Source organism: Platichthys flesus, chromosome 9 (genome assembly GCF_949316205.1).
Source record: "Platichthys flesus chromosome 9, fPlaFle2.1, whole genome shotgun sequence".
NCBI lineage: Eukaryota > Metazoa > Chordata > Actinopteri > Pleuronectiformes > Pleuronectidae > Platichthys > Platichthys flesus.
The window spans coordinates 25433398-25461143 of record NC_084953.1 but is presented as its reverse complement, the minus strand read 5'-3'; the positions used below and the strand labels follow the sequence as shown (position 1 = coordinate 25461143).

The 27746-nt window shown below is 39.9% G+C and overlaps 1 protein-coding gene across 6 annotated transcripts in view; it reads left to right on the top strand.

The window, feature by feature from the left end:
• The window catches only part of mcf2l2 (MCF.2 cell line derived transforming sequence-like 2), a 121030-nt gene that overhangs the window by 26793 nt on the left and 66491 nt on the right, over positions 1–27746 (top strand). For all 6 annotated transcript variants that reach the window (XM_062396344.1, XM_062396343.1, XM_062396342.1 and 3 more), the window contains exons 2-14: positions 738–821; positions 15084–15198; positions 15555–15645; positions 17156–17269; positions 18569–18685; positions 18796–18945; positions 19930–20054; positions 20312–20426; positions 20879–20998; positions 21488–21679; positions 22374–22565; positions 22661–22847; positions 23100–23203. In XM_062396344.1, coding sequence (XP_062252328.1) covers positions 738–821; positions 15084–15198; positions 15555–15645; positions 17156–17269; positions 18569–18685; positions 18796–18945; positions 19930–20054; positions 20312–20426; positions 20879–20998; positions 21488–21679; positions 22374–22565; positions 22661–22847; positions 23100–23203 — 1706 coding nt within the window. The remainder of the gene's footprint in view (positions 1–737; positions 822–15083; positions 15199–15554; positions 15646–17155; positions 17270–18568; positions 18686–18795; positions 18946–19929; positions 20055–20311; positions 20427–20878; positions 20999–21487; positions 21680–22373; positions 22566–22660; positions 22848–23099; positions 23204–27746) is intronic.

Below are 27746 nucleotides of genomic sequence, written 5' to 3'. Positions count from 1 at the left end.
GTGAGTCTGACAACGTCAGGCTACCAAAGTAGAGCACTAAAACAGAAAAGTGAAACAAAAAAATAAATTTCAGTATAAGACATTGTTCAGGGAGTAGTGAGGTGTGGGCATGGCCATCACCTGAGTCTTTCTTTTCAGTTTTAAACCCAAAGCTTCAAAGGGTCAGAGGTCACAGATCCTGATGCCAAACTCAAGCACAGGTATTCCATTTTTTTTCTTTGGAAAAATGTAATAAGTTTATCTTGAGAAAATGATTGATGCTGAAGAGAGTTGTGTTGTTGTCACTAACATGAAACAGCGGTTTTACGGCAATCCCAGTCATTGTCCTATAATTCAGGGCCCTTGATTGTAGAAGTTGTGCATGGGGACACAACAGATGAAATGGGAAGTGATGGCACCTATTGTGTGTGTGCTTTATTCTTTAATTACTCACTGATCGGCTACAGTTTGGTCAAATAACTTATCTTGTGATTCGATCTTCTGCTTACGAGCAGCTTATTCCCTTGTCTTTAAGTTTCTTTAATCCTTGTCTTTCATTATCTGTCTTTGTCTTTATTTATACCACAGCTACACTGGATGCGTTAGATGTACTGCATATGTGGTTTTACTGTTACTTTCATAATTTGATTCTTCAGCACGGGGAGACACATCTTACTGTGTGTGTTTTGTATTCACTAGCTGTGTACGATTCATGGATGTATCAGGCTGTATCTGATCAGTGTGTCTGATCCTTACAGATGAGATCATGCAGCAGGAGATCAGGCCCCTGCTGGCCATGGACATCATAGAGCAGCTCCATCGCCAGTTTGCCTTGCTCTCAGGTACGTAACAGAATGCCACTCTCCCACTGCCCCAATGTCCTACCGTCCCATTATCTTACTGTCCCACTGTCCCATTGTTTCACTGCCCTGTTGTGTTGCCTCCACAACTGGGGTTTCCGACCACGTTGTGACCTTGTGTATGGAAATTAGCGGATGAACTAATAAAACAAAAAATATATATAATCAACTATCTATCATAATAGAAGGTTGTTACATGCAAATTGGATTCAAGATAATTGGAATCTTGTGAATTTCCCAAAATGTTAAGGTAACGTTAAAGAGCGGTCGGTTGTGTGCGACATTAAAATCAAGTTTTAAATGTATAAAAGAAGGAAGGATTACAAACAGATTTTAAAGATCCAATTTCCACTGAACATGCAACGTCAGATTTAATGTAATTTTGTTTTATATGTCACTGGTATTCTGCTGCCTGTTTGTGTTTTGCTATATTTTCCTAGAAAATAACATAAACTCCAAATTAAGTTATAAATCACATTACTGATGGTTCAGAAGGAACTCTTTCAAAACAGACCACACTAAATTACATACTGCTTTTATTATTGTAGCTAAACTAATATTATTTTCCTCTTGGAAATGTCTGTGTTTTTGTTTTGTGAAAATCCTCAAAAAGTGAGATTAAAAGCTATGAAAGACACCATTGCGCATTCTGCCCCTCCCTTCATCAGTAGAAATATCTTCAATCCACCTCTATTAGCTGCCCTGACACTGCAGTTATCAATCACAACGCACCAGGTATCTGCAGTATTGATTCAGTCAGTGGCGGTTTTGGGCACGGGCGAACCGGGCACCTTCTATTATCTTTCATATAGGAGGCAAATTGGCTACCCCTGCAACTGCAGCGCCCCTGCTTTATGCTGTGTGAGAAAGGGGAAGGGGAGGGGGCGCGAGGGACAGTTCACCTAAAGCCTGAAACATGCTTCTGCGTTTTCACGGGCCCGTAAGCGCAAGAGCCCTTCCGGGTCCCTTACGTGCTTATGTATCCCTCCTTACGTGCTGACGGGTGTCGACCCCCTTTTCTAAAATTTACGGCAAAGCTCCGCAAGCTCACTCAGCCCGCAAGGCTGTGATTGGTCTGCTCCACATCCCTTCTGGAGCTGCATTTCCGGTTTCATGCCCCATAATACCGGCAGAAATCACGGAAGATTTAGAAGAACGAATATGGACCAAATAGAAGAGCACTTGGCAGAAGATATCCGATAGTATGATCACTTGTATAACCTGTCATTGACTGGCGGATTTGTCCGCCAGAAAAAGGCTACGATGAGCCGCAGTGGCTATGTAAATAAACAATCGACGAAGAAGAAAGAAGGCGTCTCTAAGGTCGTCTCGACAAAAAGCATTACTCCGCCTAGTCTTCTGGCGCAGAATTGCTTTGTAAGACGCGCAACGGTTGGGGAAGCATGAATGAAAACGAGTCTTGCGCCATAGCGGCGTGAAAAGACGCAGACGCAGTCGCAGAAGCATGTTTCAGGCTTTAAAAAGGCCAATGTATGCTACGAGGCCAATGTATGCTACTCCGAGTCGCACAGTCAGCGGGGACACCCGATACTAACTACTACCGTTAGTTAGTATCGATCTAAAGTGTTTGCTTCTAACCTGACGGTGTTTGAGAAACAGTGTCATGAGCCGTGGGATTAAAGTCAGCGGGTTTTTGCGCTGTTCCCACCGCAGTTAGCATGGTGGTTAGCCCGCTAGCCACGTTATGAAAGTTCGTTATAACAGTATGTGACCGTACACACATGCCGTAAGTGCTCTAACCAGCCACCGTCAGCCGGACAACGCCGCTGGCTTAACACACTTGTCACATTAATCATAGAGTCGTAGTTGTGATTTTGGTTTATTGTGGATGTAGGGAATGGAACAGGAAGTTTCCATTCCGAAATGCTGGCGTTAGCGGACCAATCACAGCCAAGGGCTATCCGTGGGCTCTCCGCCATTTCGACGTGTAGTAAAAAAGGAGAGCTGCACGAAAAGCTCTCCGAGGAGCCGCGGAGAGGCACGGAGAGGGCGTTCCATGTTGGAGAAGGCGGTCCTATCTGTCCGTGTCCGTCAAAACGGAGAAGCCTAGGAATAGCCTAGGCTATTTCATTGTTTAGCCTTGGTAGGCTACGTGCGTGGTGTGCCAACTTTTTTATGACATAGAAACTGTCTGGCGTGTTGGTTTATCCTAAATATGAGAAGAGCCGGACTGGTCCAATTTAAATATTTATTGAGATGCAATGAAAGTTGAACAACATAGTTATGGACAATTATCACAGCCTAGGCTAATTAAGTTAGCAATAGGTAGTTAATAATGGCCCCGAACAAAAGGGGTTTGATATAGTTATAACAGTAGATATAATATGATTGGTTATGAAAGATTGAAGGGGAGTCACCGCAAATCAATTTGGTTCTCCCTTGTTGGTGCACAGGCATGTCCACGCCTCTTGGCACAGAAATCCAGGAAGTGACAAGAAGCCGCTCTCCGTGACGCTTCTACTACTCTGATAGTTGCTAAGCAAAATGTTCTCTTCATGAAAGGCCTTGACACCTCTGGTGCCATGTAGGCCATTGGAGAAAGGAATATGATGTTCCTGCTATATTCAAACAATGTCCTGTTGATGTAAACATTAGGATCCTCGAAACCAAAACAACGAGACAAAACAATGTCAACAAAGTCACACTGTCCGACCTCCAGAACTTTATCAGACAGCTGCTTGAAATATATTTGGATGAGTCTAAGGGAATAATGGTTTAATACCAAAAGTTAGAATTCAGAACAATTATAAGATTCATTATTAACAATATGCAGCAAGGGTTATTTATAAATAATTGGAATAAAGGCCTTATATCTGGTTCAAACTGATCATGCTTCCCCCCCCCTCTTTAATTGCAAATAGTTTCAGTCAGACCCAAATACCAGCTAGAATTTGAAATCCTAACAATCCCTCTTTTCACACCATTTAATGGTGTGAACCACTTACTTGGGATTTCCATGTACCCCTAACCACCATCCCATCCAGTGCTGTTCGGACATCAGTTTAAGAGTCAATGATCTTGGATTTTAGCCTTGTGGAGATCCTTTTGTGGAATTAATACTTTCCATTTGTCCGGTTGCAAGAGGTGCAGCTGTCACCGGATGGGAGTGGGTTGTGGAGACATGGAGCCCAGATCCCATAGATTGAAAGGAAACAAACAGAAAAGTGATTAATATGCTGCAGTGCGTAACTGAGTTTAAAGTTGATTATATAAACTTATATTTGCAAAGGAAAATAAACAAGTAATCAAAACAAGACATACAGGTAGACCCTTCTTTTGAGGTCAACAATTTCTTTAAGATTTTGAGGAGTAGTAGCCTAATAAGTGGACATTAAAAATAAAGATTCAAAAAGTGGCAGAAGAGTGACAAAAATCTTTGGCATTTCATGAAATATTAAATGATTAACAAGCTGAATTTCAATAAGCAGCAGAGATGACAGCGTTTGAATATTTGTGTTCAAACCATTCTCCAAAAATCATCTGACTGCTTCTATACATGATAATTCAGAAGCTTTGACTTCAAATTGCCCTGTGGTAACACAGGAATCACATACAAAGGAAAAATGAAATGAGATTCAACAAACCGTTTCAGAGTCGACAGCTGAAACAGATTAAATAAAAGTTATTCTGACACACTTTTCTTTCATGATAAAATAATAAAAACATAAGTAGAACACCTTTCAAATTAAGAGCATTGGATGTTAAGATAATTGGTGAAACCAAAAAATAAAAACCTTCTTCACTGATATTAAGAGTTTAAAGTGTTTAAATATGATTATAGATATGGCATTCAATAAAGTGTAAACAAAGGGCTTGTATTATGGTTTGTGCTTTTCATTTAAGATGAAACACGCTATGAGTTAAAGTGTTTTAGACCTCTGGTCCTTGAATTGGATTCAGATTTATTCCTCTTTAAGTGGTGAAACATATTTATTTTCAGGCTTACAAGAGTCTTACAATAGTTACATTGAGGGTGAATCAAACTCCTATTCTAAATTTCCCTGTACTTGGTGGTCAGCGCTTTGAATGGCACATCAGAAACAGGGAAACGGCCCATAGGCATTTATATGGTCTTTTAAGTGTCGTGTGAATTGCATGTATCGTATTTGTGTACTACTGATGCCACCAGAGTATTTCTATGTTCTTCTGAGTCTGTTTCCTACTGAAGTGTGTGGGTCCAGGGGCCTGTTTGAGAAATATCTGGGCTAGTTTGGATTGGAGATCTTCTCTGAGTTTGATCTCTTCTTGGGAGAGGGCCTCAGAGTTATGTGGGGCTTGTCCGATATCATTCCATTGGCCATGTTGATGGGTTTGGATCCTTCAGGTGATGTCAGGGTGTTTGAGCACCTGAGCGCTTTTGGTTTGTCGGGGCCGGTGTAAAGGTAATTGCTTTAAAGTTCAGAACTGCAGTGATGCCGTGGTCCGAGTTGACTTTTTAGGGGGTGACATATAAAAATGTGGCTATAATGTCACCTATAATCCAGGTGACTGTTTTTTCCTAATTCAATGGCGGTGAGGGTTTTGTTTAAAAGTGGGTATTGGGCTGTATTTATTAATGATAAGGGGATGGACTATCCATTAGTTTTAAAAGGTCACTATGGGGTCTAATTTGGGGTATGACGTGACCTTCCGTGGACACTGGGCAACTTCAGTGGTCATAGCCGTTGCCGTGTTCCCAGGTGGCAGTTTGCATCTGGTGTGGGTGCGGGGGGCATGCCTCTTCCTCGGCCTCGTCCTGGGGGTCCTCCGCGATGGGGGCCTTGCCCTCTGTAGGGGTTAGGGTTTGGGTTAGGTGATGATCGTCTTTGTCCCATATTAGGGCAATCTCTGATCCAATGGTCAGATTGGCCGCACCGATGGCATCGATTATCGTTGTAACCTATGGCTTGATCTCCATACTGACCACGGCCGTACCCCCCTCTTGGTCTGAATGGAGGGGGTTGAACGTATGGAGCCATGGGTTGATTGTCTCTTTCGATTTTCATAGCCTGCGCTACTGCCTCTGCTATTTCCACATGTAATTCTGACACGGCAGCCATCTGATTAAGGGGCTCCTCCCCTGACCGACGAGTCTGCAGCTCTTGGAGTTCTCTCCGAACTTCCAGTCGTGATTTTTCCACTTCTCTGAGGTTGTTGCTTAGCTCAGCCACCTCCTCCTCACAGACCGTCGCTTCATACTGATTCTTTCGGTGTCTGCACTTCGCAGACTTTCTCTCAGTTGGGTGATTGATTGGCTGAGAGTGTCCCTCTCTTTGCTGACCTCACTGAGGTTGCGTTGCAGCTCCATACTCTCTTTCCTGTGGTTTTCTGCTGCGTCCTGAGTTTGGTTGGGCTGGCGTTTGCCGTTCATCACATCCCGTCTCAGTTGGTCTCTACTCTCCTCGTTCTCTGCGAAAGAAGCTCTGCACTGGTGCAACTGTTCAAGGGCAATATCAGCACATGACTGAAGGTCGATACTTATCTCTCGTAGACTCTGGATTTGACGTTAGTACTCGCAGGCTGCGTCTTCCAGCTGAGAGAGAAGCTGCAGCAGGTTGGTGGGGGTCTGGACAGGGGCGGCGGCCATCTTTCGGGATAAAACACACTGTTTTTGACAGGTTATTATTTATTTTTCTTTAGCCTGTTAATAATAATACCTCCAAAACAGCACACTCATCAGAAATCCAAGCAGAAGGGACAGACTCAGAATAAACCAGATCCTCTACTTCAGCCAGTCAATGTTTTTGTAGCGCTGTGACATGTCGATGAATGTGTGTGTATTTTGGTTGGTCGGTGTTGGTCATGGTGGTATGTCAGGGGTGTGTATCTCTGTCTGTAAAAAGTTAAAATCAGAATCAGACTCAAAATTCTAATTCAAAATCTAAATCTAAATCCAAAGTATAACTAAAATTAAATTAAATTAAAATTAAAAACAATAACCAAAATAAGACAAAACAAAATTAATAAAATATTAAACAAAAGCTAATTTTTTATACAATTATACAATTAAACAAGCAAATCCAATGATGTCAAACCAGTTGTAACCTGAGCTTTAATATCTTTAGGTTTCCCCAGGTGTAATATCCTTTATGAGCAACCAGTTGGTGTATAGAGGCCAAAATGGCAAAATTATTCATTCAAAAGGTCTTATTTTTTGTATTTTGATAATTTCAGGCAGCACAGAATTAAGTTGAAAGTTTAGGTTGAATTTCTCATCCTCATATGACTGATTTGGTTCATCGCAAGCACATGAATGACTTCAGCTCTAAAAAATAAAAATAAAGAGGCAGAATTAGAGCATTTCAACAAGACTCAAACATGAATCCCTCTTTTGAAACAATTATCCTTTGCTTTCAGTTGATAGGAAACAGTTGTTCGTTTATGCTCACAGACATAATTGATGATTGTTTCAACATAAATTGTTGCGAAATGAAGATACAAAATAAAAAAGGGTGGAGTATCGATTTATATTAATAAGGAACAGATAGATTTTCCCTTCTCATCAAACTCGAGTAGAACAAAGCAGACCAGCTCTGTCTAGCTTCACAGGGCTCATTGCATCAGAGAATCAAGTTCTCCATACTAAAAACAAAAACGATTATCGTTTCATTGTGACAAAACCACAGTTGAGGATGACACTTTTCAAGGGTGTAAATGGCTAATAAATATCAAAAAACAAAGAAAGAAAAATCAAAAAACATTAAATTTTGACTGTACTCAGAGATGGACTTTTAAAGGACACATTAATGTGATTTTATAAGGTTCGGTTAATCACTCATCATTGAAGTTATATTACGAATCAAATTAATAAATTGTGAAGTATTAAACTGGTGTCTACTATTATCCCTGCTGTCGGGTAAAAAATAAGATATTAAATGATCTGATTTTATGTAGAAATTTGGAGGCCTAAACCTTTTCTCCTTTCCTCTAATGGATTGGATATATTTGAAAAATCTGAAACCACAAATTTGTGCCTAAAAAGTATAATTTTAACAATTAAGTTTGGAATTCATTACTTCTGAATGAAGCAATAGGAAAAAACAAACAACCCAACATAGAAACCAACAACCAAGCCTCCTTATGTGGTCAATGCCAGTTGCAAGCTGCAAAGCGTTTGGCCTTCCCCAGATGGCTTCCGACTCCCAAACTCTCTTATCTCCCTCCCATTCCTGCTGTTGTGCACATACAAAATCTTTCTATCCCACATCTCTTCCCCTACTTTCTTTACCCCTCAAATTTTACATTCTATTATCCATCTCAGAGCAAGATATTACTGAATTGAAACATCTCACTCCTATCTTATTCCCAAACATAGCTTTATTTTTCTCGTCATCCGTTAATCTCTCAAACCTTCATTCAACATTCTTTTACTTTCTTTGGCAAGTTCTTTACAAGTTTGCTCCTCCCGTCCATACATACAACATACATCTTGGCAGGCGTATAGCCTCTAGTCTATTTTCCTATTTTTCTAGGAAAAAGTCGTTTTCCTGTCAGTCAGTTTTTCGCTCAGTCAGTTTTTCCTGCGTCTCAGTCAGCCGTGTGACCTTGACTCTTTTTTTCTCTCCTCATCTCTCGTTTTCATAGACATACTTTTTAATTCAACCTAGATTTGGTATTCTTTGTGATTCCAGGCAGCCTAAACATAAATAGAAAGATTATTCTCCCTATTTTGTGTCAATTTAGTGAGAATTTCTAGTCGCTATTTTGTTTATAACAATAGCACAAAGTTAAATCTGATATCAGGTATATTAACTTCCCCTCAGAATAAGCTCTTTAAGCCAGTGATTGATAATAAATAAATGCCCTGAGAATAAACACTTCAATTCAAAATAGTTCATTTACACGAAGCAAAAAATAGGAATCTTAGTGATATCCCCACATCGACCTCCTAAAACTTTATATTTAACTACAACACCTCTCCTGAGAGAAAGGAACACAGTAAAAAACTAACTTTTCTGTTCACCTTTGGTGCAAACAGAATATTAATGTCGCTGTGCTTTATAATTTGGGCCTGAGTCAAGCAACAAATGCGTGTCTAGGTCACAAAAACATCATTGAAAACTAATTCTATGATCAATGTGTTTTACACAGAGCTAATAATGATTGCAACGATTTTAACAGGTTTTTATTTACAGTGTTCCCCTGCTTTTACGTCTTCAGTCGTTGTCTTAAAATCTCAAATAAGCTCTGATTTCTAAAGTTGAAAGACACAACACAATAACTTTTACAAAACTAAGCCAGAATAAATCCTCTCAGGTCTTTGTGTTATGAATAATAAACCACATAAGCCAAAACGGACATTGCATATATGTATGTACATATGGAAGCGTTACCGTGGCGACTGCAGCAACAGCAGCTCCACGGAGACAAAAACAAAACAGCAGACAGCTTCCTACGGTGATCAGCCACTGTGCTGAATCACCATAGATTTTACAAAACTTGTACAATTCAGGTGAGCTCACAATAATATTAATATCAGCTTGGCGTCTTACCCCATTTTTATGCTAGACTCAGAATAACGGTAAAGTCTGCTAGTCAAGCTCCTGCCTCGTCAGCACAGGTGCTAGATGCAGAGATATCATATTATTACCTGAGTCCCGTTAACTAATCTTAGGCACTTGATTCAAAGTTGCACTCTGGGTTGTTAAGCTTCAGATCCGTCGAAACTGATGCCACGGTCAGAATACAATATTTTCACAGCCGTTATATTCCGAATTCAAGGGCCGCTCCAAAGCTTTGTGACTGGTTGCAGTGAAGCGTCTGGTCTCGTCATAACAGCGCTGAATTCCCAGTACACAATATTTTCGCAGACCCTTATTATCATTGCTTCAGGATCGATTCAACAGGGTTTCTGGACCGTTAAGCAACTGTCCCCGTCAGAACACCACTCTGTCTCCAGATCCCACTGCAATCGTGGTTCCTGAATCCTCTATCTATTAGGACCTGATTCAACAACAGGGTATTTGGCAATTTGGTCCCTCACTCGCCGGTGCAGGCAAAAACCGCTTCCTCCAAAACCCCCTGACTAAATCAGGTTGCAGTTTGTTGTATTTGCAAACAATTGTTTGAATCGTCAAATTTGGAAATCTTTTGCGCCAAGCTGAAAAAAACCTCAAATCCTTCTCTTGGTTTCTCTATCTCATCCATCTCATTTCTTTATCACATTTCATTTCATGTCTCCATCTTATTTCATTTCTTTATCCCATTTCATTTCATGTCTCTATCTTATTTCATTTCTTTATCCCATATCATTTCATGTCTTTATCTCATTTCATGTCTTTATCTCATTTCATGTCTTTATCTCATTTCATTTCTTTATCTCATTTCATGTCTTTATCTCATTTCATTTCTTTATCTCATTTCATTGCATCTCAAAAAAAAACACAGAACTTATTTATATCTTACCTCCGATCTCTCCACCGCACTCTCACACTTATAACAATGACTATCTAACTAATACAGAATTTGCTTTAACAGGTTTCTGCCTACCTTGTGATTTAGAGCTCTTGTGAGAATGCGGAGGATCGATCGGAGCAGCCTAGACCTCGAGGTCTCCGGTCTTTCTGGTCAAAAGATTCCTTCTCAGGATCACGTCCGTCAAAACTTCTCTTAGGATCATGTCGGGGTCACCAAATTGTCAGGCGTGTTGGTTTATCCTAAATATGAGAAGAGCCGGACTGGTCCAATTTAAATATTTATTGAGATGCAATGAAAGTTGAACAACATAGCTATGGACAATTATCACAGCCTAGGCTAATTAAGTTAGCAATAGGTAGTTAATAATGGCCCTGAACAAAAGGGGTTTGATATAGTTATAACAGTAGATATAATATGATTGGTTATGAAAGATTGAAGGGGAGTCACCGCAAATCAATTTGGTTCTCCCTTGTTGGTGCACAGGCATGTCCACGCCTCTTGGCACAGAAATCCAGGAAGTGACAAGAAGCCGCTCTCCGTGACGCTTCTACTACTCTGATAGTTGCTAAGCAAAATGTTCTCTTCATGAAAGGCCTTGACACCTCTGGTGCCATGTAGGCCATTGGAGAAAGGAATATGATGTTCCTGCTATATTCAAACAATGTCCTGTTGATGTAAACATTAGGATCCTCGATGAGTCTAAGGGAATAATGGTTTAATACCAAAAGTTAGAATTCAGAACAATTATAAGATTCATTATTAACAATATGCAGCAAGGGTTATTTATAAATCATTTGAATAAAGGCCTTATATCTGGTTCAAACTGATCATGCTTCCCCCCCTCTTAAATTGCAAATAGTTTCAGTCAGACCCAAATACCAGCTAGAATTTGAAATCCTAACAAAACCCCCTTAGAGACAAAAAGATAATTCGAACCCTGATCCACTGTATAGAGCAGTGCTGATCAAACTGATCGCACCTCTTTAACGGCGGAGCAGTAAACAAATCGCTCTTTCGCCGTAGACAGGGGTCTGCAACCCGCGGCTCCAAAGAGACGCCCCTCTGCAGTGGCTTCCTGAACAGTGTTGTGTCGGCCGCGGACAGCACAAACACACAGGCGCCGTGGCTCCGCCCCTTGCTCCGCTGAGTCTCTCAGAGACACACATCATTATTCGTGTGCAAGTCGCTCCCAGTCACACATACAAGCAAGCTCACAAGACCACGAAGTTGCAATTACAACTTTATTAACATCACACACACTGTATCAGCAAACAAAAAACAACGCTGGACAAGTTTCTGATTTGTAAAAGTCAGGCAACCGATGCGCCAGTTGCGAAGAAGCCAAAGCTTTGCAAATATGACGAGACAGGGGCGTTTCTAGGATTGAAAGAAAGGGGGGGCTTAGCCCCTAAGGATGCAGAATGTTTGCGCCAAATTTTTTTTTTCAGGGCTCATTTGGGGCTGCGGATATCCATTGTTTCAGACAGTTCATTGATTGGTTCAATCAGAAAGAGTGTGATTTTTCTCTGTATCTTTGCTTGCATTCATTCAGTATAAGATGACAGAAGAGACAGAATTTCAGGGTCATTGTGAAATTTGACAACACAAAAATTTACTTTTCTCAAATAGAGAGAAATTATTTTTCCTGCTTGTAAAGGAAAGACGGATATACTAATTTTCAATATCCGCGTCACTCCCAAATCCTAATTCTTAAAGGGACCACACACAATGGATGGGGAATTGACCTGCGAGTGTCACTTCTGAGTTGTTTATTTGTTGTATTATGAGCAGAAGGGAATAATAGGCACTGATAATATTGTTTTAAATACTAGAGATAGATATTAATGCAAAGAATAGAGAGCTGCCGATAGTTATTTCTTACATTTCAAATTTGCTCGTTCACACTCTTGCTCACTGGAGACATTTACTAACAAAATAGCTAGCTAGCTAGCTAAGTGTTAACATAGCTCATTACAATATTCCCTTTCATTTGCCTCAAGTAAACCTAAATTTAAGCAGGTAACAATCGTTAACATCTACATTTACTATGAGCTAAACTCCTTGGCTGTCATCCTGCTGTCTTGATGAGAGAAGTTACTTGGGAGAGTGAGAAAGCCAGCGCAGCCCTGATGCAGACTCCCCAAGGTCCTAGTGCCCGGTCTTTTATTGTTAAGTATGATGAGAGGCTATTGGATTGTAATTTGAAAGGGAGAAAACATACAAACCAGAAACACACTCACATATGTAGCATGTTAGAGTTATAAATAACTTGTCCATGTGTAAAACAATAGTCTAATTTTTTTTTTAAGTTTAAAAAAAAAAATTCACAATAATTTTTTGGGGGGGCTGAGGAACAACGCCCCTGTGACGAGAGCTGTTTGCAGTTTGGTTTGCAGTTTGGTTTCCACAAAATTGATCCTGCTCGCCTTAGTCATCCCCTGACTTTCTTTTGTCAACCAATCAAATCATATTTTTTTAGCCCATATTCACAAATCGCAATTTGTCTCGTAGGAGGTTAACGAGGTGTGACATCCTCTGCCCTTAACCCTCAGCATAGAAGTGCCACCATGCTGCTGACATTTTGAATAAGGAATTTAAATAAATGAAATGACATTCACATCTGCTTCTGCAGTACACAGTACTCCTGTGCCTCAGTTATTCATTAAAAGTTTACATCAGCACAAAAATGATCCCGTTGTGACATCAGACTAAAATTTAAGAAAAATATAAACAGTATAACACTCTGTGTGTAGTGATGTAATAAACTGTAGTAGTGTTGAAGCATATGTTGAACGGATGCTTATGTCAGAGTGGTATGATTGGCCTAATGAGTTGACTTTATTCACTGTAATGCCTTTGCTGGAAAGTAGTTTTTCAGCCCCTTCCCTCCGACTTTCCAGATGTGCTGCTACCGCGGTGACACAGCAGCCTGTGTGGTTTTTCAGGGATTCTTGTCATTCCATCTCTCAGTCTCACGTCTCACAACATACCAAAGTAACAACTGTTTCCAAAAAAAACCTTTCTCAGCATCGCATGCTTCCCGAGTTATATTACTTCAACACATCCCATTTGTGGCGTTAGCTTAATGTGTGTGTCTGTCTGTTTGAATAGGACTGTTTGAATAGGAATTGCATTGGTATTGGTACAATCCTGGTTTGATATTTCAGTATTTTTCCGAGTTAAACAATTTTGTGAACTAATACCATTCTTCACTTTCATGGGTAAACTGAATTCTCCTGAATGAATGATCAAATTGCTGCATAAACAGAGCTGTAAAATAGGCTCAAGCTTAGATTTAGTCCAAAGAAAAGGGCAGAGAACTGTTTTTCGCCAATTTGGGGCATTGCAATTGGCTGAAAACACCACATTGGTTTATCAGTTCTCTGTTCAGGCAAATCTTTTACAAAAACTGTCCGTTGACATTTCCACTGGAAACAGAGCACTGGCATTCATTAGGAGTCTGTGCCACTTGATTAATTCAAGTCCATTATTGGATTCCAGATCTTTCTCATCACACACAGTCATTTGACCCAATTTTTTTTACCGAAGTTATTGATTAATGCAGCTTTAAATATTTGTATTGGGTTTAGCCAATGGTTTAACTGAATTACCAGCCGGTATTTCATTCCAGGAAGACTTTTAATACTATTAAGGCCATTACAGTTGTTCAGGGGTTGGCACTGTAACATAGTGCAGTGAAAACTGCAACTCTGCACAGATTAAGCAAGCTTTGATTATAGATAAATAGGTAATTTAAGACGAATGAGGTCTGTTAAACAATTAATGCAATCGTCTGACCCAATTCACATCCTTACAAAATAAGAAGTCTGTAATCCAGCTCAATATCAAACATTGCAGCAACAAAACAAGCATTTTTGCATTTTTTTATCAATAGTGAACGTATCACAGAGACATGCCATTTGCCAAGGCACGTGATGAACGGTTGGTGAGATATGGGTTCTACATATAGACAGACAGATTTTTGTGAAATGTGTTTTTTTTTATAAATACTGCACTCAAATAAAAGCTGATTATTTAACATTAGCCAATGCAGAATATACGGTGAAGCCATTGTATTGTAGTCAGCTTGGTGGGACCAGTATCACACACTGTATGCAAACCTGTCACATGACTTTATGACATATATGACACCACATGACACACTGCAGCATGTCAGGTCCACACTATCCATCTTAACTCAGTTACATGGATCTGTGTGTTTGAAAGTTGACAGGTGAGATTGTATACGACAGCAGAGAGCATGGCACACACACACACACACACACACACACACACACACACACACACACACACACACACACACACAGACAAACACACATCATTTAATGTCAAGATTAAAAAGTTGAAAGTTGATCTATCTATACACCTAGAGCGTTCTGACTTATTGTTAGTTGGAGTGTCAGAGAATTTCTAGCTCAGCATCGCCCCCTTGGGACATTTTGTGGAAGAAGTTTTAGATAGTGATATTAGTGACATGCCCAATGAAAAATTATTTAACCATAATTATTTTCTTCTCGTAGACTTAATAAGAAATTAACATTTTGTTATCTTTGCATCTTTAATCAAAAACATTAAAAAAAATAAATTATGTAACTGCACAATACATTTTACTGATGCTCTCTTACTCTATGAGATAAACAAAGGTAAAAACAATACCATGAACTTTAATTAAGCAAAATTTTGTACAAAATGCACATTACAAATAATACGATAGCTTCAATGAAGAGCTAGAAGATAATAGACAGTGTCAGACTAAAGGAAGAAGAACGGATTGTTAATGCTGTGTGTGGTGGTTTTGTGTTGCAGGAGGGCGAGGAAAAGATGGTGCCCCCATCATCACCTTCCCAGAATACTCAGGCTTCAGTGAAGTGCCAGAGGAAGACTTCCATAATGTAGTTACTTACCTGACCAGCATCCCCAGGTACACACACTCTCACACGCGTAATATCTAACAATGTAGCTAGATTTGTATCAATATGCATAATGTTTGCTGTTACTAAAGACACAAATCCTATTGTCTCTTGATATTCAAGCATGTGGCCCATTCCATCAGTCAGCTAACGATGTGTGTTGATAAAGTTTTTACTCCGTTTACGTTACTTCCTCAGCATAAATATATAAATAAATGTGCATGATGCGTTTGCTCTTCTACTGAGATCAGTTTGCAGAAGCAGTAAACATCCAACTGTAGTGGATTTTATAGTTATGGCTTCCAGGCACAATGCATTAGTCTAGAGTAGCAGTGCAGTTTACATACTTTCTACCTCCTGTCTGCAGTTTGGATGCTGCCAGTATCGGCTTCATCATCATCATCGACCGGCGGAAGGACAAATGGAGCTCAGTAAAGGCCTCTCTGTCAAGGATCGCTGTATGTTCTCTAATACATCCTAACCATATAAATACATATACGCATGTGAACTGTACATATTGTTAAATATATTTATAATTAATACTATAGACAAACACCATTCCTAGTGTAACCCAAAAATTCCAAAGAAAATTTTAGAAACTGTATTTAATGCAGTTTGACCTATATATAAACATATTTAAGGAACGGGGACGTTAAAAACAAATATTATACTAAGACCTTATCATAATCAGAATCAGGTTTTATTGGCCAAGTAAGTTGCACAAACAAGGAATTTGACATGGTGAAGTGGCTCTCAGTGTTCTTACGTAGAATACACATAACAACACAAAACAAAACAAACAGTGCGATGGGCTAAGAAAAATAAAGAAAAGAGGTGCAGGGATAAATATTGAATGGTATGAGTCTCACAGTTGTACAGTGAGGGTCAAATAAATAATATAATTAAATATAATTACAATATAATATAACTTTGGGAGTATTTGTACAGTTGTTATTATAAAGATCCAGAGTTATTGCACAGTGCCACAGTGGGTTGGCTGTTCAGAAGTGAGACGGCGAGGGGGAAGAAACTGTTTTTGTGTCTAGAGGTTTTGGTTAACAGAGATCTGTAGCGCCTCACAGAGGGGAGGAGATTGAAATTATATTAACAAGTATGTTCTAATATTTAGGTAGAATGTAGGAATTTATTGTGCAAGTGCACATCTACAGTGGAGAACATGGACCTCATGGGTACGATCATAAGGAAATGCTGAAGCGCAAAGTATAAAACCTGCAAATGGAAAAGAACAAAATATAATTTTGCCTGTCGTCGTAGTCATGACCTCTAATCATGACCCTGCACCAACCTTTTACCAACCAACCTTATATAATAAGGTTTAGAACGAATGTTAGAAATATTGATTTTGTGTGGGTTTCTAAGATTGACACAAGTACTTACACCTGTTGCGAGGTAATCTACAGACAGCTGAACATCATAACCCTAATGTTAGCTCTGAATGAAGAGCGTGGTTCACTTTAGAAATCATATTCGTCTTATTTAAGCTACATTCAGCTGTGGTTTATTAATGTGTTTGTAAGGTCTGAGACCAGATTTCTCTATAATAGTCATATAATCCTGCTTAGATACTGCACCTGTCAAATCTCTGATGAGACATGGTTTTTAAAAGGGAGTCACTGTGATTATGTATAAGCATTTGCAGTTTTAAAAGCTACAATGTGACACTTAGTCCATTGACTCTCGTTCCAAATGCTTTTTGTATATGAATTGACACACAGCAGGATTTATACAGTGAATGTTTCCTCTGAGGCAGCCGTGTCAAGTCGTAAAGCTTCGCTGACTGTGTCCGAATTTTCATAGTAAGTTGCTCTTGTATTTTGCTCTCTCTCTGTCATTGTGGTCTCAGGATTAGCCGGCTGGCGGGTGTGTATGAAGTTAATAAATGACTGAATGAAGGGATGAGATGGCTTACAGATGGGCTGTAAGTTTACATGCTGATTTGTATTTTAGGGAGCATTTCCAGGAAACCTGCAGCTGGTGCTGGTGCTGCGACCCACCAGGTTCTTCCAAAGGGCCATAGCAGACATCGGGATCAAGCTGCACAAGGATGATTTTAAAATGAAGGTACTGATTAACACCATTCACTTCACCGCCACTGACCTTAACTTCAGTCACATGAAAAGACGTATGACTTATTTTACCAAAGAATTGCTTAATTAGAGATGTGAGGTTTTTAAATGAATGCACAGCCCACTTATGTTGTGGTCAAGTCAAGATCGTACCAAGCAATAATTCAGATTGAAAACAAAAATGTTCAGTACCCTGTAGCGGGCAGTTGCTTCACAATGACCGACAAGCCAGAGTTGGATGTAGATCCAATCAGTTACATCAACATGTACACGTGAAGTTATTTTACATATCAGTCTCTAATGCAAATGTTTCACTTCATTTTTTTCACCTCCCTGATGTAGTAAAATAGTGCTCAGCAAAGTACATGTGGGACCATATGACGATTATAATGTAAAAGTGAAAGCACAAAAAATTATGAATAAAATATAAATTTAAATAATTCGAATTGTAATCAGAAGAAATTAAATCGTATAAATCGATAAAAAGCAGATTTAACAGATTTTTATGAAGTAAATACAGAGGTACTGTAGATGTGCAGGATTGTGAGTGGTAACTGTCAATTACTCTTTTTTTTTTATAAAGTCTGGACTTTGGAGCTTAGAGAAGAAGAAGAAAACTTTTTGTCTTTACCTAACCTCTACGAGTACATTTTTCATTCTATTGAGCATGGTCAGCCTAAAACCAGCTGGGGAAATAACTACTGTGTGTTTAAAGACTCTGAGTTCCAAGAAGATGCTAAAACCCACAAATTTCAAAAGAGGACCTGATGTGAGTTTCCTCTGTGATTTTCAACAATCACCTCTTGTGGGTGAGCACCATCTTCTCTTTTAGATTTCTGAACAAACCCTGCCACTGAATTTCAACCAATCCAGTGTAGAGGTCATATTTCCTGCAACCTTATCCTGACCAAAAACACTTGAGGAAAATTATTCCATGACAGAATTTTTCCAGCAGCAGCAGTAGACATCTTTGGATTTTGTCAGTCGAATTACTCGACCAATCCTCGGATTTGTCAAAATGAAATTAATTTAATGATGATATATTATTGCATTATATCATTGAATACAAGTAATCTGGTATCTTACTCTTTAATGTTGTGAGACTGACAGATGACAAATGGGGAGCTAGCTGGACATTTGTTTTTTTAAACCGCACTAAAGCAAAATCTTTGAAATTTTCCTGAAGACAATGATATGATTGCCACACTAATTAATTAGGAACTATTTGACTTTCACACTTAATCCTCACATAACATGAGTCTTGATCTAAAGTGTGTATTGAACGTGCTTGCAGATCGTGATGCTGAACTCTCTGACGGACCTACAAGGTTATGTTGAAAAAGGCCAGCTGACCCGGGAGCTCGGAGGAAACCTGGAGTACTGTCACAGTCAGTGGATACATCACCGAACTGTGAGTTACCATTCAGAACAAAAAAATGTTGAGCCTAACTTTAATGGGACATCACATTAACTTATATTCAATGACGCTGAATAGTCACATGTGGATAATTTTTGCTAAAGGCCATAGAGAACTTTGCAATGACGGTGAAAACCACAGCCCAGATGTTACAGAGGTTTGGGACAGACCTGGCAGAAACAGAGCTGCCCAATGACGTCCAGTGCACCAAAGATCTGCTCACAGCACACACGGACAAACACGGCAACCTCAAGGTGAGAACGTTTCATACATAAATTGTATTTATATTTGATAAATTGGTGGTAGAGGCTTGATGACCTTTGGGTGGGCGTCACGACTGACATTGAATACTGTTAGTTTGGGCTGAGAAAAAACTGATGTGATGAAATTATTTTTAAATTTGTTCTTATTTAAAGTTATACAAAAGTTTTATGGAATCTCCCAGCTAAAATAATTCCTTCCTCATATCGTGGACTCTCTCTCGTTCCCTCTGAGGTCAGTTTGCATTTGATCAGTCAAACTGGGCAATTTTGCTCTGCAAGCAAGAAATGAAATGTGGCTTTCAAAACACTGCTCTGGTCAGACCCATAATATGAGGATATGAGTATGACACATATGTACCTAAATGTACCTCAATGCAACACCTCAACAATGCCAACATGAAGAGAAAGCCTCTCGTTCTATAAAGCCTGATCTCATCATCCCATCATCGGGTCTCTCTCTCAAGGGACATTGTAACTCCCCCAACGTAATAAAAGCCCACAGACGTAATCGACCACAAATGTAATACATATCTGCAGCTTTTAATGTAATAATCCCACAAACCTTATAGCAGTTGCCTATTACAAACGTAATTTCCTTTTGCAGGGATTTGTTACGTTGACAGTAAGGGGAAAATCTTCAGCTGTCAAACTTTGAATAACTTCCCACAAATGTAATATGAAAATAAAATAAAAAACCTTTGTGGTCATAGTTGTTTGTTAATTCACTTACACACGTACCAGTGGGTACGAGTCAGCTCATTAGAAAATATCACAGGTTTATGGCAGAGCGGGTCAAAATGTGTGAAAGCACCACTCTGAATAAGTTATAAATAACTTAAAGAAACATTTCGCACAAAATAAGCTGTGGGTGGGCTACCTTCGCTACCACGTTGTTGGTAATAGTCTCTCTCAAAAAATATTGTATCTTCCAATCATAATATAATGTTGTCTTCAATGTTTCTGTGTCTTTACCAGGATGAACTGAAGCTAGGTTTGAAGCAAGGCACCACCTTGTTGGGTTGTATCAAGGAACAGGCAGCAAAGTCAGAGAATCACAAACTGAACCCAGACGAGATGGAGAACCACACCACTGTAGAGAGGTGACAGATGTCAACAAAGCCTGTTTGTTTCTTTGTTTGTTTGTTTGTTTCTTACTTTCTTTCTTTCTTTCTTTATAAACAGGTGTTAAACACAACTACCGATATAACATAGTTTTTCTCAGGCTGTAGACTGTCTATGTAGTTGTATAGAACCTTTCAGTGTGTGTATGTGTGTCTGTGTGTGTGTGTGTGTGTGTGTGTGTGTGTGTGTCTGTGTGTATGTGTGCGTGTAATTAAGTTCTTATTGTGTGCCTCAGGCTCCTTGCCCAGCTGGACGAGACTGAGAACGCTTTTGAACAGTTCTGGTGTAAACACCACCTAAAACTGGAGCAGTGCCTGCAGCTACGCCACTTTGAACAGGACTTCAGAGAGGTATATGTGTATTTGTGTCTGTCTCCTTGCAACCTTTGGATCTCACATGTTTCTCCACTTCATACAGCTTTAAAGGCCTGCGGCTCAAAAATCACACTTTGAAAAAACTGACCCTATAAAACACTTACCGGCTGAGTCTGTAAGTAAGTTGTAAAGTTAGTGACTTGTTGTTATAAAATTGCTGGAAAGCTCTTGTTGAAATGTGTGTCAGTGATTATATCTTTCACTTTTCCAATACCGAATATGATCATTTGACATGTTCAAAAAATTCAGCTCTCTCTGGATCAATAAATGCAAAAACTGACTGAAACAGCCTTTATCTGACACGTTGTTTTATCCTGTAAAATAATCAGTGGTGGTCTGAAGTGAAGTAGAATCAGGGTATGAGTTAAAAGTATATTGTGAATTGGAATCATAATGTATCTGTCTCTGTCCCCTCTTTTCTTCTCCAGGTCAAAGTTTCTCTGGACAGTTTAAGGGACAGTTTGACCAGCCTCTCAGTTATCGAGGATTGTCTGGCCAGAGTTGAACACCTGCTAAAAGAACTGAAAACATTGGAGGAGAAGGCTCAGGTCAGTCACGCACACACACACACACACACACACACACACACACACACACACACACACACACACACACACATACACTCTCACATAAACACGTCTCACCCTGTCAGACCAGATCTTCCAAAGAAGGACAATGAGAAGAATGAACCCTCTAGCCACCAACATTTACTGGACACCACCTCCTCAGTTATTCGTAAAATTGCCCACATATTCCACAATAATAAACTAATTGCTGAAATCAGGTGTCATAACAGCTCTATTATCTTTAATTTTGTGTTCACATTTATAATTGCAACCTCTCTGCAGGCTCCATAGCAAACAGACACTGATAGGAGGCCTTCAGTGTCCAATCACAAACCTGTACATAAAAACACTGTTCTCTACATAAAATACAGCACTTACAAATGTTTACTTCATGACGAGAACACCCCGAAGATTTTATATGCACAACTGAAACTGCCATAACGTATCCCGATTTGCTCTGAATTCCTCCAGCCTACACTAGAAAAGGCCCAGCTCCATGCACTGCACGGTGACCAGCTGATCCAGAGCAACCACTACGCCGTGGACTCCATTCGACCCAAATGTGTAGAGCTGCGGCGCGTCTGTGATGACTTCAGCAACGAGGCCAAGCAAAAGACGGATGTCTTTTCCAAAAGCTTGCAGATACACATGGGCATTGAAAAGGTGAGCATATGGTCCAACTTGTTCACATCTACAAATGTCAAATCAAGCAACTTAAGTCTGATTCCCTGTACTTGGACCATCTGTCATTACGTGTGTATATGAAAAACTCCAAACTATCCCAACACTGCCCTCCACTGCTGCTGTGTCAGTGTTGCTGTTGGTTGATTCAGCCTTTCCACCACCTGTAGGCTCCGACAAGGGGGTAATAAATATTTGCTCATCCCTCCCATTATATATATGGACTCATATCTAGGGATGTGATGACGTCAGAGCCTTAAAGCCACAACTATTACACTAACTACTTTTTACTCCTGCAATAAACATTTATAACGAGACTTGTCTGACTAAAAAACCTTTCTGATCAAAAATGATAGAAAGAGATAGAAAGTACTTCTAAAAAGGTTGCCCCTGCTGAAATGTATAATAGTTGAGTTTCCAAATGGCATTTAGAAATTACTCAGTGATTTCTGAGGACTTAAGTATCCAGAGATATTATCAAAGTGATGTCATGTGAACTGAATACTTTATCTTTACCCAGCAGAATTTTCCGCTCTCTTGTTGACACACCGAGATTATGTGATATGTCTTTGCAGATCCAAATGGACTCTTGTGGCACCTAAACACAGATCCCTGTTGTCTGTCACATACATATCCTGCCCAGTTTGAACCTGTTTGACCTTTCTGCTGTAAACAGGTAAACCAGTGGTGTGAGTCTGGCATCTACCTGCTAGCCTCCCAGGCTGTGGATAAGTGTCAGTCACAGGAAGGGGCACAGTCTGCGCTCACCGACATCCAAGGCTTCTTGGTATCAGCCGAAAAGAACCAGCTGACTGAACTGAGGAACCTCCATAACCAGTATGAGGTGGTGCTGTCTGAGGATATCAAGGTACGGTGCCAAAAAATTTGTGTTAACAGGACAATTGCGTATTCTGTCCCAAAAATAATGAGGACGAGGAGTGATAGTGAGCTCTCTGCCTGCAGACAAGTGTCCTGAAAGCACTGAAGCGCCTGGAAGATGTCCAAGAAATGTTTGAGAAGCGTCAGATCAGCCTGAAGAGACTGTCGGCTAAACAGACGAGGCCCATCCAGCCCGTGGCCCCGCGGCCTGAGTCGTCTCCCAAACGGCCCCCACTGAAGAACCCCACCAGGACTACAGGGAACCAACAGCGTGAGTTGGATGTTGCTCATACCAATTAATGCAGCAGATGGTGACACCTGATGTAACATTTTCAAACTGTTTTACAATCGTAATGCTTGTGAAACGATTAACGCCCTGAGAAGCAAACTTTTACAGTCTCATACAAACTTCTTTTTGAAATATAATCTGAAATCATCTTTTGACATGCACGTTATGTAACACAGGCTCTGATGAGAGAATTAATTGAAGTTATTTATTCTGTGTCGTCTCAATTCATTCCAGCCCTGGCTCGCAGAGTATCGGATAACTCAAACAGCAGCAAGCAGCCAGCCGAAGCTGATCCTAACAAGAAGAAGATCATACGCAAGGCCAGGGGAGGCATCAAGGTACCCTCCTCTGTTTACAAAGCTAAACAGCCATTTACTTCTTAATTGCTCACATTTTGGGCTTATTTACAACAATTTTCTATAACTTAAGTTTGGATAAGTAGAATTTAATAACAGTGTCAGAAGTTGACAGCTCAGTCATATTTCACTTCAATAGTCAGCTCCACGTGACAAAATACAAATTTCATGCAGAGTTAATGCACTTTGTGATAGCTGCCCCCTCATCTCCACTGTGAGTCTTGTTTACTCCTCTGCATTATTACACCCTGGGCAGTCAGTGTGACTGAAAGTAGATGGGAAGCTCAGCATGAAAGGATCTGTTCTGTTCCCCAGACTCCATGACTTACAAATTTAATTAATGGACTAGAAGAGAAACAATAAACACCAGATTTGAGAAAAAATAGTTCACACTGTTAAATGTGTGTTCATGGCTATTTAATAAATACGGCAATACTTTTTCAGGCTCTGTGTTTGACATGCATTTCAATCAATCAATCAATCAAATTTTATATGTATAGCCCATATTCACAAATAACAATTCATCTCATAGGGCTTTAACAGGGTGTGACAACCTCTGTCCTTAACCCTCAGCAAGAGTAAGGAAAAACTACTAAAAACCCTTTTAACAGGGTAAAAATACGTAGAAACCTCAGAGAGAGCAACATGTGAGGGATCCGTCTCCCAGGACGGACAGAAGTGCAACAGATGCCACGTGAAGGAAAACATCATCAAGATTAAAGTCTTCAAGATTAAAGATTAAAGTCTCTAGCAGCATTTGATGAGGGTAAGCATCCCGAGGACAATCCCAACATGACATGCCAAGCAGTCCCGCTGCAATCACAGTCCATGGTCAGCAACCAGCAGGACCACGATCCACCATCCAGACCATAACGCCACTCCAGTCCTCAGTCACCGTCCACCGCCACCCACCACGAGCCGCCGCCGCGGTCCTGGTCCAATGCCCGTTCCCCGATGCCAACGCGACACAGGGTCCGCCACCACCACCACGATCAGCCCACACGACACAGAATCCGCCACACAGGGTCCGCCACCACCACCATGATCAGCCCACACGACACAGAATCCGCCACTCTGGATCCACCACCGCGACCCCCTGTGCGCGATCAACAAACCGCAATCCATTGTGCGGCCACAGAGGCCCTGGATCTGCGGGTGATAAAGCAAAGGGAATCCGGGGAAGGGGGATAGGGATGGAGTAGAGGAAGGAGAAGCTGGAAAAAGAAGGTCTGTGTGTCATGTGTCATAAAATAGAACAAGTAACGTTCTGCCGCACTAATTAGCTACAAATATAAGCTTTATCAAAAAGGAAGGTTTTGAGCCTACTCTTAAACGAACAGATGGTGTCTGCCTCCCGAACTGAGAGTGGTAGTTTATTCCACAGCAGAGGAGCTTGATGGCTAAAAGCTCTGGCTCCTACTCTACTTTTTAAGACTTTAGGGACGACAAGTAGGCCTAAATTCTGGGAGCGGAGTGCTCTAGTGGGTTTATAAGGTACTAACAGCTCTTTAAGTTAAAATGGCGCCATATTATTAAGGGCCTTGAAGGTGAGGAGGAGAATTTTAAATTCTATTCTGGATTTAACTGGAAGCCAGTGTAGCGATGCTAATGCTGGAGAAATGTGCTCTCTTTTCTTTATTCTCGTCAGGACACGTGCTGCGGCATTTTGGACAAGCTGTAGAGTCTTTAACGACTTGGCTGTTGTGAGTGAAAATCTAAGGAGATCAGCACGTTCAGAAAAACTCATACCAACAATCATGTTTTTCTGTGACTCTAATGTTTAATGTGATATTAAATCTTGACCTGTTACATGATTGGCCGATTTGATAACAAGGCCAGTTAAGTGATAGTTAGGATATTCCTGATAAAGGGTTTGGTGTTCATGGGTTGCCTTCTTGTGGATGTATATTTAAATACATTAAATATGTTCACATATTCACACTGAATAGCTTATTTAACTTCTTCAGCTTTATGGTGAGACAAGCCGACATAGTCAAGCATGTTGGAGTTACTACTCTGCAACAATTGCTGTTCAGACTTCCCCCACTGTCGTTATGAAGGTACTGCTTGGTCATGTGACGAAAGACATGCTAACTAATGCCTAACTTCTAACACGGTGTTAACAGGAGCGGGAATTTCCTGAGTTATTGCTGCCAGATATGCCCAGCCTGAAATATACCTGCTATAAATCATTAAGTTGTAATTTTACATCTCGGTTGTTCCACAGACAAAACAAACCAGATCTAATTTTGTAATTAGTAAGCTTTAGAGGAACATTTAGTTATCTCTGGACAGAGCCAAGCTGCCTCCTCCTGTTACCAGTCTGTTACGCTAAGCTGAGCTAACTGGCTGCTGGCTCTATTTTCTTACTATAGAGATGTCCGATTGGTTTTACTCATCAACCATGTTACTCTGACAGAGCCTGTGGTGGGAAATTATTATAGAGTTAGAATTATGTGCAGACAATATTTTTATTTTCATTTCATCAAGTCATCTTCAAAAAATATAGGACTACTCCAATTCATAATTTACATTAAAACCAACAGCTTAGTTTTGGTCGCGTGACATATCTGTTTCACACAAACCTTTGAATTAAAATATAGAAAAAACAACTAACAGTACATAACGTTTAGATTCCATTTAACAGCAGAGTTACGGAGCAGAGTGATTAATAGGTATTAGTAATAAAATTAATTTTCCAAATAATATCCCAGAGTGGAGGTAAGGATCCACTGATGTGATGGAATCGGTCCGATACTCTAAATAAATAAATACTGCCGTGACACTGGTGCGTGATTCTGCATGATGTGTGCATGCGAATGGAGGGATGAGGAGGAATAGAGGGTTCAGTGATGTCTGATCAGCTGATATAGATTATATTGAACTGTGATCTGTGATCTTTTGTTTACTTCAGGCTCCGTTATTTCTATCGTCTTCATCACTTGATGCCGTGATTCCGTCAGGACTCACAGTGGAAACCCATTGGTCACCAGCATAATTTAATATTCATGACGTGCTTTGCATTGACCATTTATGGTTGAAAGTGGGCGAGTGGAGGGCGGATTTGAAAGCAGATCCATGTACGAACGTTTCCAGGTGGAATGTGTGTGTGTGGGTGTGCTCTCAGATAGCGGACTCGCAGGCCCCGTCCCCTCGATTTTCAAGTGCTTCAGATATGTATTTGAATCAGATATATAATGTCTGAACAATGTATTGACCCACTTGGAGTCAGAGCATCGTTCTGGTGCACAGCAGCATGAATCCCATGAGCTTTGCATCACCAAGGGGATATACGTTCCAATGTCTATGGTTCAGAGACTTCGGCAAAGCACCAAATCAAAATATATTAAATATCTTAACTGATCACAATATATTTGTTTTACTTTAATTAGCAAAGTCAAACACTGACTCCATATTTTGACCAAATAAGTTATATAGCCTCATACAAATCAATACCATAACCTACTTTTCTTAATGTATTCAATGTAGTAGATCTCAGGAGCTAGCGTCTAACTTCAATTCCAAATTACTAATCATAAACATAATATATTATAACTGTGGATTAATGTAATATATTATTTTCAATATTGATGTTAATAATAATCACAGAAAACTATTATCAGAAGCACGTCTGATAAAGTCTCCCCCCTGCTGTAGTTATTGCTTTCTGCCTTTATGTGGCAGTGTAGCTGCAAGTGAAACAAACTAAAGCTACTATATCTACTTGAACATGTGTTGTAAACATACTAAAATTAGAGAGGAAATATTAAAGTTGTTGTCTTGGTTTTATTTTGAAGCCAGCACAAAAACACACAAAGCTGAATCTGTCACAATATTTTTCTTGCACAGATTTAGCAGGACTAAATACACTCACTCGACTAATTAAACCTTAGTTGATAAAAAGTGTAAATACTGGGTTGGGAGTTTATTCTGAAGAAATCAGAGGTTGTGACAAAAGGAATAATATATGTATTTATAGATCCATTGACGTACAATACAATCAGTAGACGTGGTTTTTCCCTTCTTTTTTATATCTGTTAATGTTGACATTACAGATATTCTATCATGATAAGACATTTAGTAGTAAAGGGGACTACTAAATGTTTTTATGTATTATTTCTCACAGAGGAATTTAGACGTGTCTGACTGGACTGTACTTTTTACCAGCAGTTGGCACACTACAGATATATCATTATTTATATAAATCTTTTCACACAGCACACATTTAACCTCATGTTCTACTACCTAATGTTGGACAGATAAGAACTGATGTTTGTTGGTTTTTATTTACAAAAATGCATCCCATCAAAAGAGCAGAGGAGAGATGTTGATCAGCCTTTACATACTGTACATAGTTTGCAAACACATTAACACAAACAGTAGTTCCTGTATGCCAACTGCTGCCCTAACAATGTGCGTTGTGTGTCTGTATTTGCATTTGTCAGCAGTTTCCATTAGGATTGCACTGTGAATAGAGTTTGCTACATCCTGCTCAAAACACAGTTCAAGCCTTGCTGCATTACAT